Source organism: Cuculus canorus, chromosome 7 (genome assembly GCF_017976375.1).
Source record: "Cuculus canorus isolate bCucCan1 chromosome 7, bCucCan1.pri, whole genome shotgun sequence".
Lineage (NCBI taxonomy): Eukaryota > Metazoa > Chordata > Aves > Cuculiformes > Cuculidae > Cuculus > Cuculus canorus.
This window is the reverse complement of record NC_071407.1, coordinates 19,061,813-19,077,183: the sequence shown is the minus strand read 5'-3', so window position 1 is coordinate 19,077,183 and position 15,371 is coordinate 19,061,813. Positions and strand designations below refer to the sequence as shown.

The following is a 15,371-nucleotide window of genomic DNA, read 5'->3' as shown; positions in this document are numbered from 1 at the left end:
TTATGTTTAAGAATTTTAGCACAGAGATTGATCTTACCCATGATATTACCCATTTTGTAAATTCTTGATGGTGAAGATATGCCACCTCTCTGATTGGGTGTATCTTCAAACTCCAAGCTGGAAGTTGGCTCCTTGTGCCTTGCCTCACTTCTTTGTGGCCATGTCATGTTTGCTTAGTTGCTTAGGAATACCTAGAGAGGAGCAAAGATGAACTTGTGTGAGTGAGAGGAAGGATGCCTTGACTAGATACGTATTTGTCTTTGTTCAGCCTGTTGCAGATGCAGAAACCTCCTGGGAGATTACCTATCCAGGGAACGTTATCCAGTTTCTGTGCTTGATCTATCACAGTTATACTCAGGACCCCATGTGGCACGGTCCTGATTTCTTGAAAACTTTGGCTATGGTTGCTTTCCATTCTGAACCACCCAAGGTATGTGCATCTAAGCAAGCACAAGCCCTTCAGATCTGAGATGGGCTGCTAAGAAGAAAAATAAATTTAGAGGATATTATGAATTAAAATACATTGTTGTCTGCTTCTGCAGGGAGGCTCTGAAGGCCTTTTGTCTCCTGATGGTCCAGCCATTACTGAAGGGAAAGGCTGTGCTGATATCTCCTCTCTCCCGCTCCTACCACACCCTGCCAAGAAACAAGTGTGGGATTTTGTGCGCATCCTCCTGATGGACAGTCTTCTCAATATCCCAGCAAACAAACAAGGACATCCACTTGAGATCCTTCTTGAGGTCTCTGTTCTAGTTGTTGGGCTGGGGTGGAAGAACAAGAGGTATCCTCCTAGTGGCTTGGTGAAAAAAGTGTTAACAGTGATGAAAAGGTGTATTCAGTCAGCTTTTTCAGCTGTCTAGGATAAGACTGGGATAGCAGCTTTTAGAGAGCATGCTCTACTTCCTGGCACATCTGATCTGCCTACTTAGTGGAATGAAATTCCTATCCTTTCAACAAGGAAGAAAGGCCTTTTCTGCTTGCTTTGCATTCATACGAACTAAGCAATTGCTGCCCCTAGACAAAACCAAAGGCGTTTTTGGGGCAACATTTAACATTGAAGTAAGGCATGAAAAAAACCCCATTCTCCTCAGTAATACTTACTTTTCAATAGAGCGGCCCTTGAATTTGTTGAGAATAGATTTCACATAGAGGATTCCTGTGTACTGATTTTTGAGACCGTTTCTTTTCAGTGCTCAAGTAAACCAAAAACAACTGTCTCCACTTTTAGTATAAATTAATACAGGCTGTAGCAGCTGAGTCTGAATTATGGATTTCAACCACTCAAAGCACTGGAAAGAGTCAGAGTAGTCTTAAAAAAGGGAAAATTCAAAATTTAGTCTTCGGTTCCAAGTGGCACTAATCTAAGTGTCCCAGATACGAGTTCTGATGCATCCTCAGCTCAGTAATACAAATAGTAGTGAACATAAACTTGACTGCAAATTGTCATGAGTTAAATCATCTTGCAGAGCAGCAATTCCTTAAAGGTTTATATAGTAACATCCCGAGGCCTGGTACAGTTCAAAATTGAGGGTGGCTCTTCAAACTGTCTGAATCTTGGGCCTGCCAAATAGAGCTGAAATTCCATGAAGGCAAGATCTCTTGGGAACCACCAGCGAACCTAGGTTCCAGCCCTGTGCAAAACTGTGTTCGGTGTGCAGAGGACAACTGTCCTGGCTATCAGCCAGAGGATATTGACCTACATAAGATTTCCTCTTTTCCCAGCTAAAGCATGAAGTTCTGCTGTCTCATCTGCTGTCCAGTTACTGTCCACACATGCACTCTCACTGAACACTGTATGAGAGGTGCCATATTGGCTTTGCATGGAGGAGTACACCAAATCTCTGCATTTAAGTGTTATTAGGGATTAGCTGTCACAGATAATTTCTCAGCTTGTAGCAGCTGTTTCATATTCCCACACTGGTGTCTAAAAGTGGAGTAGTTGTCCCAGCTCTTTTTGTGCTGTTTTTCACCTCCTCTTACTAACATGATGCTGAGGTGCTTAAGGGGGAATGTTGGTCATTTTGAATTATCTCAGATAGTACTGAGCATCTCTTGGAATTTCTACTTGCTTCTTTAAGCAAAGCTTTTATTGAATCCGAATCTTTGACAGGATTAGCCTGCTAGATATCCAATGGAATCAAAGGAATTTGAATAAAGGCTGAAAGCAAACTTGAGTATAATTCTCTGGCTGTTTTCCTGCTGTTCTAATATGTATACAATTACTGTATAGTCTTCTCCAGAGGAAGCCACCAGTGAGCAAAAGAGACATTTCCAGACCAAAGTTTTGCTCTCTGCTATGGACATCTTCCGTGTTACCAGCCAAGGAGAGAGGAAAACAAGATCAAGAGGTGAGCAGTGAGAATCAGGTCATTAGCTTGTTGGTATTTAGCATGTAGCTGTAATTGCTAGAAACAATTGTATGGAAACACTGGCTAGAAGAACAGTCCAGGTCAGCAGGCTGGGTTGTGCATTCTCTCCTTTTGTAGGCCAGTTTGCATAAATTAATGTAGTTTTACCATTATTCTAGAAAACCTCTTCACTTTTTCCTTGCTTTTTGAGAAAAATTCTGAACATTAGAAAGGGAATACTTAGAAAGAAACCCAGCTGATAACTCAGTTGTTGCTGCTCTCCTTTCTGATTCATTAGTTGAACCAGTCCTTCATGATAGTATTTTAGTGAGGTTGGTTCTGCCCCTCTGAAGGAGACAGCATTTCCAGTCTGAGTAAGGTATTTCTGCTAGACCTAGAATTTTCTTAGATATGTCCCTGCTCTGAGACTGTTTCTTCTCAGCTCTGGTGACCTCACACCTCACATAATTTTTCTTGCATTTCAGCTTGTTCTGGAATAATCAGCCCTCTTGTATCCTCTCCAGGAAGCAGTGATCCTCATGGCACTCCAGAATCAATTGCACCCATAACCATGATGAATATTACTTATTTTGCCCAGAAGCTGGTTGAGAAGCTGAACAGCAGGATGTTTACTGCTGACCCTAAGGAAATCCTGATCTTCACTACCAAACAGATTATAGTGGTGAGTCTCATGATATTTTTTTACAACTATTATCAACATGTTGTAATGTGCTGTTTCACACTGAGGTCATGATACTACAATTCTCAACAAGATAGCTGTAATCTGTCTTCTGATTGTGATTATTCCTGTTTTCTTGCATAAGTGCATAATGGCACTATATGGCCGTCACAGCAAGGTGCGTAAAGAAGGAAGACTTAGCTCTTTTGTGTGACTGCCTATTGGCTATGTATGTGTTGCTGAACAGCAATAAAATAATCTCTACCACAATTCCAGGAACTTCAGCAGAAATACAGAAGAATTGAATTTATTTTTAACAATGTAGTTTGAGGAAATTTTGCTGAAATAAGTTTGCAGCAGCTTAGGTGAAGTGAGAGGAGTGGATCCTTGGGGAGAGAGTTCTTTGAGCAAGTAAAGTACTCTGCTATTTTTTGTTTTCGCAGGTCTTAGAGAGCTCTGTCTCTCAGAAGGAAATTTTCCTCAGTGCCCTCTACAGCTGTCTAAATAGAGCCATCCTATACTGCCTATCCAGACCACAACAGTCGCTGCCCGAACAATTGAATGTCCTGAACACTCTCAATGTCCTGCAGGAGCAATGGGACATTATTTTTGCAACTTATAACTCAAATAATAATTTTATCATCTGCCTAATGTATTGTCTTTGCCAACTAAATTCGGGCAGGTACAAATGTTCTTCTCAGCATAACCTTTGTTTACATCTCTGCTGTTATCTGTGGGAGTGGGTGTAGAGGGGGAGACTTCACAAAACTTGGGCAACACCATCCATTTTGAGGAATTTCTAGAAGCTGAACTTGAGCTGGATTCAGCTAGACTAAGGACTTTGGATGTCGTATATGTGCTGTATCTTAGCAAGTATTTGACCCATTGGGCTCAGTGCTCTGGGGGCTTAAAGCACCATTCTGCTTTAAGTAGGGCACCCTTTCCTCTGTAATTTGGTGCCTGTTGAAGCGGCAGAGTAAGACCACTTGGGGAAAGATGTCTGTTTTCCTCACACACTTAAAAAAAATGAAAAAACACCCAACAGAAATATTTTGATGTGATTTTGTTTTTTTTTTTATCATTTAATTTGGAGAAGAGAAAAGTTACTAATGTGCTCAGTATTCCAGAGGCAATGGATTGTCTTTGAGCAAGAAAGTGGAAGGGATAAAATGTTCTTCAATGAGAAGGCTATTTTTTTCCTTGCAGAAAAAGTAAGCTGAAAATTTCTTAACTACCTCTCTTACTCAAAGGCAGACTAGTATGTGAGCTTGTGGTTATAATAAGCAATATTAAGTGCACGGTAATAGTGTGGCAGTTAATTCCATTTTTTTAATTTTGAAAAGGCTGTTTTGTTTCAGAGACACCCATACAAGCTTGCATGTTTGTCTAAACAGAACCCTTAAAATTTGAACATAGGTTTAATTGCTACTCTTTGTTAACCAAAACATCTGTGTTGTATCAGTGTTACTCATGCCGCATTTCCAGCAGCTTACTTTGGACTAGTAACTGCAGTTAACAAGCTTGAACTGATTTAAGTGGTGCTGGCTTACAAACTCATAATTAAAATGAGACTCTGGAAATCTTCCTGGGATTTGGGCTAAAATTATTCCACAAGCGTGCAGGTGGCCATTCTTCAAGACATCTGCATAGGCTAACTTAGTGAGGTGTTTTTTCTGATCCAGCAGCTATTCTTGTGTGAGTGCATTTAAAAATATATATGAAGCTGTGCATGTGTCTTGTGAATCTTTGTTATGGTTGTTGTTACTCAGGTCTAAGCTGCAAAGTGCTGGTCAATTTTATCTTTGACTTGGATAGGACTAGAACATCCATATGCGCTCTTTTTGGTCATCTTAGAGGTGATATGTCAGAGGTACTCTTGCTAATGTAAGCTGGGAAGTTATTATGGAAGGTACTTTGTGGAAAAAAAAAGCAAATATTGGCTAGTGTTTTATTCACTATAATGATGTTTGTTGTTTCAATGAAAACCTTCTGTGTTGTTTAGATGGTCTGAATAGAATCCATTAATACAGTATCACATCAGAAATGAACTTCACTTCCTGGGGTCTTTTCTTGATTGTTCTTATTCCAGTCAGATAATAATTTCCAGGCCAAAACTGTTGAGATGGGGGAAGGGTTGCTTTTATGTTGTAAGAGCAGAAACATTTTAAAAAACTAAATTACAGAATTGCTGCTGTTATCCAAAATACAAATGTAGCAAAACCAGGGAATCAGAATTGTGTTATTTAAAAGAAAATAAGAAATAAAAATAGCAGCTTTACATACCCAAGAGATTGACTTTCCCGTGTAGTAGTTCCTGTTTACAGTTGGTCGAACGTAGTATGTTGCTTGTGGCCATACCCAATATATATTATTGACAGCACTTCTGTGACCAAGTCCAGGTTTTCTGGATGCCTTAACTAACCCTGTTCCATTCATTGTAAGTATTACTGCTGTGCTGAAATTCCTGATGTCTTTTACCTACTGACTGGTAAATTATCAGATACGCATCCTATTCCACTCCCAAAGTAGCACCAACTCTTTCTGGCCATGGTGGAGTTCTCAATTATAATCACATCCACATGGTACTAATCTCACAGTGCTAAAGATTGCATTTTTTTTTTGTGCTGTGTGCTTTATAAACTGAGTGAACAATCATTGGTGCAAAGAACTCAGTCTCAGTAAGCAGTTCAGGAGCGGAGTATGGCAAGGCAGTGTTTCCCACATAGTGGGAATACCTGTAGTGAAGAAACTCAGAGCAAAGAGATGGGATACCAGATGCTCAGGGGAGGTGCAAGAAAGCTGGATGCAATCTGGCTACATCAGTACAGCCCTGTGTTCCACCTAATTGAGATGAATGGTAGACACAAGTGCACAAAGAAGTGCAGCGATGAGACATTTACAATAGTGTGATCCATAGGAAGGATCTTAATGACTGCTTCTTGACGTTGAAAACCTGACTGGCAGTAGTTCAGTTCCCACTTTCTGTAAATCCTTCAGTATCATGTAATTGGTGTAAGTCCTCAAGCCTAGGAATGTTATCTACTAAATGAATCAAGTAGGAGTGGATGTGTAAAAATATCTTTGTTTTTTTCACTGTCCTATGTTTGGTTTAAGTCTGGTTTCCTCATGTGACCTTTTTTTTTTTGTCACAGCTATCCAGAAGGCTTTGGGGTGGATGCAAAGCCAAAGCTGGCTTCATATCACCAGATCTTCTTTGCACCCAGTGAAGAGGAAAAGGGCAACCTGCCTACTCCAGATGATGGTAATTTATGGCATATGTTGCCTTTGACTGACAGAGCAGGAAAATGCCTGGCCTAAACAGTTTCCAGAGCACCTTGTGCAAGTGCTGCGTAGACACCTCTTTGGTGTATAGGCACTGTGGACACAGCACAGTGAAAGTAAAATTGTGCCAAACTTGACTTGTGCCTGCATCATATCTTTTTATTCAGAAATCATGCCCACATCCTCGGGAGTAATTGATTCCAGTTTTGGTATCTCTTCCCTATGTTGTGGCCAGTGTTAATCCCCCAATATGTAATATTTGTAGCTCTGTTTCTTTTTTCAAGGCCTATACAGAGCTTGTGTCTGTCTGTTGTACACAGGAAGAAACATTTTGCTCTTTTAAGAACAACACTGGAAAAAATTTGGGCTGGATTCAATGTAGGGGCTGTCAGCTGTACCCTACAGAATAGTAATGCCCTTTATATATACATATATATATATATAGGTTTGGATATAATACATCTAAATAAGTCTGATTTGCAGGGAAATACATCAAAACAGGTCCACACTTCCTTGTATAGCATTTCGTTGCTGTGTCAAATTGTGTCTACTTGGTTACCTTCTCTCCCTCACCTCTAGTGATGTTGGGCAAGATAAAGGTCCTTTAAGTGCTTTAGCATTCTGTGTTTGATAGAAAGAACATCAAAATTCTGATGAGGTGGTTTTCCAAGGCAGAAAAAAGTTAGAACCATCTGTCACTCCTACTTGTTTCTTTTAGGGAGCTGTATTGGACTAACTGATCTGGCTTAGATCCTATGGCGGCAGTAGATAAAATGGAACAACACAACTGACTCCAGCAGTTACTCTGGACCAGTTCTGTTCCACATGAGGTTTTTTGCTTTATCTGCTGCTTGACTTGGTACATAAAAAATGACTCTTCATTTGTAGTTTCTTTTGTTTCCTAGTCCATCAGGAGATTCTGAGAACTATAGAAATCATCTGGAAGCAGCTCATTTCTCAGAGGCGGCAGGCTCTGGAGGACACTTACAAGATGGATCTTTCTGTAAAAGGAAATGACAAAGAAAGGGACATGAAGATAACAGAGATCACTCCTTTATGGGAAGAAATTATGACAAAAGCTTGGCAACACTTGATAGGTCTCTGTTCTTTTATGGAACAATCATTGCAGTAAGCAAAGACGTTGCAGTAAATGTAGCACTTAATGGAAAGCCATGGATTCCTGTGTTATACCCTTCCTCTGCTCATCACCAGCCAGTTAAAGCAGATCCTCAGTTTCTCTTATCCAGGATTGTGATTGCTTTCTGTGTTATGACCGTGGCCCTTCTGTAATCACCTGGTAATGTTGTAGGGCTCGTGATGTATTGCAAGAAAGAGTGATCTCCTTAGACAATTATATCTCATAGGAGTATTTAAAAGGGTGAAGAAAGGCATTCCAATGTGTGTAGTGTGGCAGGGATTAAAAATTCATGTCTGTATAATGAAATTGATCTATGGCAGACCTCTGTGAGAGGTTTTAAACAAGAGACTTGAGAAGTACATGCTAATTCAATGCTGCTTTTATAAATAGAAGGACAATCCAGCTGGAGTGAGGTACTGCCATATTATGACTTTTGTGGCAAGGGTATAGAGCCTGTACCTTCCCACAGGTTCAACTTCAAGCCTTTACAAGCTTTTTTCATCTGCTTTGTTCCACAGCATCTGAAAAGAAGCTTCTGCAGAATAAAGCAGGGCCAGGCGTGTCACAGAGCAAGCACAGTTCCTGGAGTGAAAGCTTCTCTTCAGCTATTAGGTTGATGCCTGGCCGAAATACAAAGGAAATGATATGCAAATCTGAGGTAACTTCTCCTCTGTCTTTTCTGTCTCTGTCACTGGTCTGGCTTTGGTATGGCTCTGGAGAATTTGTCTGGAGTTGGGAGGCTTCTGAGTATCTGTCAACATGTTCTGTTGTAAACTAAATACCTATTGCAGTTATTGCTCCATTTCTAGACTGCTAGAAATCATTACAAAGAAACAGTCATTGATCTGACGAGCTTCGGTTGGCATCCTTAACCTATAATGTACTGATACATACTTTTAACGTGTGGCCTAGTTATTGCACTTGAAAAACCTAAGCATCCAATGTGTGTTTGTGCTCCCTGGAAGTGTTCAAAGCCAGGTTGGATGAAGCCTTGAGCAGCCTGTTCTGATAGGAGGTGTTCCTGCCCATGGCAGTGAGGGTGGAACTGGACGATCTTTGAGGTCCCTTCCAACCCAAGCCATTCTGATTCTATGTTTTTCTGATTCTATGATTACTATTGTACTGTCCTTTCATTTTCTATTCAATATTAAGTATTACAAGTTCCAAAGCCTCAACAGATAAGGAGACAAGTTCTTGAATAAAATGTGGAAGAGTCTGAAGGATATGTAGAATTCCCACTTCCAGCACTGCAGCTGAACTATGTTTTCCATGTGTGAGCTCCTCCTTTGCTAAGATAGAGGGATATTTCCATGCTTTTGCTGGGCATTTGTCAAGAATATAAATAAAAAGCACCAGTTAGATACTCCTTATTTAATTGTGTTAGGGCTACAGTAGCTAGCGGTAGGGTAGGGCATCAGAGTTTTGGATTAAGCTTTTGTTACTGAAGTGCTGAACACACTGAAGTCTTTTTCTCTTCTGCTGAGGGGACAGTCTGTTACAGCATCAGTTTAGGGAGTCTTAACCCTCTGGCTGTAGGTTGCAGATTTATCCCCAGTGATGACTGGCTCGCTTCCAGGTGTGTTGATCAGGAAGGTCATGGTACCCAAGTAATGTGTCTGATAATAACCTACTGAGCCATAAGTATTTTCTCAGCATGCCACAGCACCCTTCTTATTCCTTAAAAGCACTTTGCTGCTTACAGAGCAAGCAGGTTCTTCCCAGGTACGTATGTAGACCGTGATGTCATACTACAAGAGTATCAACTATTTGCCCTGGGGTCTGTTTAATTATTTTTTAAAATTAATTTTGATTATTACAGCTGATTACACCTCAGTGAGCAATGTAATTGATATTTGTAAATGTATCCCAAGGAACACTTTGTACAACATGCTTTTTGCTGTTGAAGGTTAAAGACTCCGTTATTGTTTTTTCCCTAAATATGCCCATATCATTAGTTCCTCCAGTGAAAAGGTTGCCATCTGGAAAAGGCAGCGCAGAGACATTATTCAGGCACAAGTGCATGAAATTGGTGTTTCTGCATCTTCTGTCTCTCTTCTGCAAGGAAGCGGCTTGTAATTAAAGGAGTTTGGAGGAAACATTACTCATTTTGTGTTATTCCTTATCATGTCAAGGACTGACAGCTCCACAGCTCTGATAAATTGTTCCTCTCAATGAGATGCAAAGCTACAGTTCCAAATGTTCTTCTCCACACTTGCTCTCCCCCTTTCTCTCTCTCCAGTCTATCTTTGAAACAGAGTTTGATGTACTTTTCAGAGAGATGAAATCTAAGAGGAAGACAGTTAATTTCTTAGGTCCTCCACGTCCCTCTTCATATATTTCACAAGCAAGATCTAAGGTGAGATTTCCGGTATCAAAGGAAGTCAGAAGCACAAGTTACATTAAAAGTCAGTTATATTTGTGCTTCTAACTTGTATTACTCAAAATCACTTCAAAAAGTGCTGTGGTGTAATTTTGTATCATCTACTGTCTTGGGTCCCTTCTGTTTTAAGTTGGGAAAAATCTTCACATACTGGCTTCTGTCTTCACCACTGTTAATTATGGACCTATGTCCTACAGCAACCCAGCTGAAACATTGAGATAAAAAGAAAAACAGCAGTATGAACTACGTAGTGAGAGAAATTCTTTAAATCCCATAGTAAAATACAAATCTTTGCATTTACTGAGAGTTAAGCACAGTTGTTTCTAACTAGCAAAACTTACCAAATTTGAGAAAAGTGCAGAAATTCAGCCAGGATTTCAAAGCTTGTCCAGTATAAAGAAGAGATGAGTTGGTGACTGGATTATTAATTTTATTTTTTATTGACTCAAAATAAACAAAGAAATTGAAGCAATAGTAGCATTTGCTGAAGATTAAAAAATAACAAAAAAACCCTCTGACAAACCAAATATCCCCCTCAAAACTATCAGCTTTTTCCCTGTTGTAATTTAGAAAATAGCAAGTGTGCTTTTGAGACCTAATCCTCAATTTGGGAAAATCTGCAAAATTCAAACTATTCACTCCCATAAAGGATCAGGAGCCAGTTTTCTGAATTACTTTTTCTCAGGATCCCCAGCATCAGTGAATCCAGTTCCTGGTATTTCTTGGTAAATGTCAGAATTAGCAATTTAATGCATCTGTGTTCTCACCATATTTCTGAATCCACTTATTTCTGAATCCAGTTTGCTGTCTCATGCTCTGCTCTGGGCTTTGTCTGGAAGGTGTGGTCATTTAGAAAAGGGTGCATGATCACGTCTGGTAGTAGAATGGTGATGACCTGCTCTGGTAATTACTATTTGTGCTTTCTTGGAAGTCTGAGTAGCCATGCAGGAGCAAGAGCACTGTACAAAGTCAGATTATTTTAATGTTTACAGGTGACAGAGTCGAGTAAATCACCAGCAGGAGGGTCTGTAAGACTGTGAATACAGTGGGTAGTGTTCCATATCATTAACTTTCCTGTTTCAAAGTGACTCTTTTGATCTCTTCCTCTTTCTCTTCCCTTCCTCCTCCAGGCTCTTTCCCCCACTACTTTTGCTGTCAGAATCTAGGTTATGTATTAAATTTTCAGTTTAGCAATGACTGATTGTTTTTGTCATCTTCAAAAAGCTGCAGGAGCAGCAAGGGACCACTATAGCAATCATACCTCAGTAAACTGTAAATCAGTCAACAATCAGTATCCTGAGGTTCTTCCTGAAGATGAGTGCCTGAACGATGTTATAAGCGGCATAATTCTAGCTACTGTAAAATGCACTGCCTTAGGACTGTAGGTATAGTGTTTATTCTTTACAAGAGTTGCAGAGCCTCCGAAGTTTCAGAGCAGGCCTGTTTTGGTTCATTTGTTACATTCCTCTATGCCAGGGGCCCATGTACTTGAGAGAATTAAATAGAAAAGATCTTTTTAATCTCAGTCTTCAGAATGAAGATGTTAACAGATAACTCCTAACTTGTGATTGCAAAACCAGAAAATTTACAGTAGTATTTTGGTCAGCATACATACACTTGTAAAGACAGGTATAGATGAAGAACCAGCATCTTAAACTCCTTTGTGCTGATTTGGTCACAGTCATTGCAAGAGAAGTCCTCCTAGGTAAGTCATGGGAGAGTGCAGCCTTTGAACTCTAAGGAAGTTTTGAGCACTTTGGTGGATAGTTTGGTTTCTGCTCTGCTGCTCTTAGTGTGTGCAAGGTCACTGCAGAGTGATGACAAAACAAACCGTTTAATTTTGTAGCTCTACAAGCCAGAAAATACTGGATCGAGGTTTGGTTTGACTGAGAGTGATTAACTTTTTAGTTGGCTTGGTAGTAAGAGCCCATCTCTTGCGCTTGCTTTTGTAAGTGGCAGACAGATTGTTAAAACCACAGGAAATCTGCAGAAGATAACGTCATCGATGTGTTAGTGAGAGCTTTCTATCAGTGTATAACTTTCTGAAGCCAGGAAATCTGAGAACTCTTGACTGAAAACTCACTGTCAGACACAGAATCTACTTCAGTTCCTTTTGAAAATTCTTCCTTTTAAATTTTAAAGTAGTTTATTTGTACTGATGGCTAAACCGTCTAGATACACCTGCTGAAAAGAAAATGCAAGTTCATTAACTCATTTAGGAAAGTGAGTTGAACATCCTTCTCGCTGAATGAGAAGATACTGATATGATCAAGGACCACCACTTGGATTCTACAGATATCTACAACAGATATACCTTGCTGAAGTATTAGTAAATGCCTCTTGGGCAAGGTCTACTGAATGTTGTCTGTACAGTTCTGCCACTATAGTTAGATTCCCGAGAGGAAGAAATACAGCCTCTAAAATCTGTTTGAGGAGTTATTGTTTCTTTTGAAGTCTGAGAAAGACTGAGACGTGTTTCAAACAACATGTTATTTCAAAATCTTTAGGACTGTCTTTAGTTATAGATTTACAGGATTTTTTATTTATTTATTTATTTTAGTTTTGTCATATGTTTATTCACCAGGCTTCTCTTAATCCAGCAGCTAAAACTTTTGGTGCTACAGAAAATCATTTGTTTGTTACACCAAGAACAAAAATATTTTTAAATTTCACAGCTGGAAAAAGAAACCTTGAAAAAATTACTTCACATGTAACACTCATTCTTGACCTAAATATGGTTATTATATCTTTTACCTCTAGTGAATTACCTGTTGTGGTAATACAGTATATTTTAAGAAGTATTTAAACATAAAATTTCTGTTGACTTAAGCAGGAGTTTAAACTACAGACATAAATTACTTTTGTGCTGGAAATATAAATCTCTACAATGCTAACAGGCTTTTAAAAATGTATTTTGAACAGTGCTAGGACTTACTTAGCTAGTTCAAATAGGAGCTGCATCACAGATACAGAATTAGTCCCCTTTGGGGCAGGGCTCTCACCCCCTCTGAATCCATTGGGAAAAAGCAATGGGGCTTCGTTCACTCCCGGCTGTCAGCCTTGCTTCACGCTTTGTGCAGGCATCTTTACAAGTTTTGCATTAGGTGTGAGGAAGAAATAACCTGTTCTAAATTAGTTTGTGTAGATCATACTTCTCAAACTCGTGGGTGAGATATCTGTGTGCAAAAGTCTGTGGTTTAGAGGATATTTTTTAATAAGGCTCTTCAAGCAGAAGTGTTTGTTGATCTGGAAAGCTGGCCGTGTACTCTTAGGCTCTTGTGAAGGCACAGAAGTTAGCTCAAACTAAGCCTCAGTGTTAGCTCAAAATGCTGTGTGTCAGCGGGCTTTGACTTCTGTAAGGAAAAAGCTTTAATTCAAGTTGATGGATATGAATTTACAGGGACTTGGCCATTATCACCCACGATGCAAGTGGCAACTCTAGCAGCTGAACCAAGAGCTTTCAAATAGCAGCTACTTCTTTCCTGCGTTGTTATGGCATCTTTTAATAACTGATTGTAAAATCAAGGTTGATGCTGACCAACCTGGGTTTTCAAACACTGAGCCACTGCATCAGAGAGGGGTGGTTTAAAGTGGAGAAAGATATGTGAGGTAGTGAAAAGGAGTGAGGTTGAAAAAAAGAGACTGCAAATTTGGGATGAATGAGGGTTAAGCTCAATTTAGTAGCTGGTGTTAGGTACAATGAAAAAGATAGACATATTTGAAATATAATCACTATTATTTCTTAAACAGATATTTTTCTTACCAATCACTCAGTTGGTCTTGTATAAGCTTTTCAAGTTAACTGATTTAAAACAAGCAAACATGTAATGATATTTCTTTGAAAAGTGCATTGTTTGTGTAACATCTTTATCTTCATAATAGAAGGATAATTAACATCACTAATTATCTAATTAAGTTCATTAACTATCCACCAACAGTGCACCGTGAAGTTGACATTATGTTCTTCTGTCAACAAATGCCTTAATTTCTTAGGAAGTAATTAAAATGTAAATTAGCATGTCATTAAATGCACAAGGGAAGTTTGGAATCAAATATTCATTTCAAAACTGCTCGTAGCATACTTTTTTTTACTTCAATGAAAGCAGTCTCTACTATTAATGATGTACATTAAACAATTTCCATTATAATATTATTGTCTTGTTTAATAACTTGCTCAAAGCTAAATTACAGTGTGCTGTAGCAATCTGGAAAAAGTTTCTTTAACTTTGAACAAAGAAATTTTTGTGTCCTCTTAAGTGGATGTCCGACACTTCTCATTTATCATTTTCAGATTGTTTACAAGATTATAAAGAAATAATTCAACAGGTCATTAAGTTAGATTAAAACTATATGGAAACAAAATACAAACCTATCTAATATTATGCAATGTGTATTGCTGAACTTTCTGAAATGTTTCAGAAATGTTTGAGTTTCCACATTTATTGGATATAACTGTTACTGTGGATGAAAGCAGAATTTTATTTGGTTGCAGAGAAGTCCCAGAAACAAGTGCTAGCCACATAAAAGACATTTTTTTCTATGCTGAATACAGAAATACAAATAGTTTTTCATATGTCTTTCTTCAAATAGGCTCCATTCCAGAATTTAGATGCAGCATTTTATTTATAATAATTCCAGAAAGAAATTGTTTTAATTAAGTTACTTTATATTGTGTGTTTGATTCCAATGCCTGAAGTGGCAATTGAAACTGGATCAAATTTACATTTTTGTTTTAAAACTTTGGGTTTAGTCAACATTCTCATCCAAAGTTCCCCCACGAAAATAATTTCTCGTTATTCATTATTTTTAAGCTCTAAATTAGTTTTATTTTTTTAAAGACAAATAATGCACATTTTCAATTATGCTATTTATTATTAGAAATCTTGATGAGGAGGAGAATTAAGACAAAATTTGCTTATCAACAAGTTAGAAGTTTATATGCTATGTCATCTCATGCAAGGAGCTGTATAAAATGCATAGGCTGCTGCTAACCTGTGCTGAAGTCCCTGACCATTAATTTCTTGTTGTTCTCATTCTTGCTGGTAAAATTAAAGGTAAAACTTTGGTGTACCTATCTGTAATCCACTCGTGCTTTCTACTGCAGAATAGCCCTTAAACTCCAGGACTGTGCTAAAAATCTCCAGAAGTAATCTTGTCACCTTTATATGTGTCCTGTTTTAGGAAAACTGACAATTTTATGGGATGGGGAAAAAAATGTCTCTTTGTATTCTGTACTCTGAACTCTAAGCATATATTCATGTTTACAGAATTCTTTCATCAGCTGAAGGATTAGAAGAGCACATATTTCGTAAATATAAGCCAAATGTAATCAGAAAACGTCATTGCATGAGATTTTCAGAGAAATCCTTTGGGATACTATGTAATGAAGCCGTAAGTTACATACACCTGCAGAGCTTCATAGAAAATGACTATTTTAAATAAAAATAGGAAAAAGGTAAGAACAAATGAAGGCAAGAAGAGATCCCATTGCTATTTCCCATAACGCCAAAGACTTATACCTTTTATATGAGGTAAAAGCTAACA

The 15,371-nt window shown here is 38.6% G+C and overlaps 1 protein-coding gene across 8 annotated transcripts in view; it reads left to right on the top strand.

Moving 5' to 3' along the window:
- The window catches only part of WDFY4 (WDFY family member 4), a 151,477-nt gene that overhangs the window by 53,070 nt on the left and 83,036 nt on the right, over nucleotides 1-15,371 (top strand). For all 8 annotated transcript variants that reach the window (XR_008450752.1, XR_008450755.1, XR_008450753.1 and 5 more), the window contains 8 exons: nucleotides 269-430; nucleotides 543-740; nucleotides 2,231-2,348; nucleotides 2,873-3,030; nucleotides 3,471-3,709; nucleotides 6,180-6,289; nucleotides 7,215-7,406; nucleotides 7,966-8,105. Coding sequence is in view for 1 of the 8 variants with exons in the window: in XM_054072005.1 (XP_053927980.1) it covers nucleotides 269-430; nucleotides 543-740; nucleotides 2,231-2,348; nucleotides 2,873-3,030; nucleotides 3,471-3,709; nucleotides 6,180-6,289; nucleotides 7,215-7,406; nucleotides 7,966-8,105 (1,317 nt within the window). In the remaining 7 variants the exon portion in view is untranslated. The remainder of the gene's footprint in view (nucleotides 1-268; nucleotides 431-542; nucleotides 741-2,230; nucleotides 2,349-2,872; nucleotides 3,031-3,470; nucleotides 3,710-6,179; nucleotides 6,290-7,214; nucleotides 7,407-7,965; nucleotides 8,106-15,371) is intronic.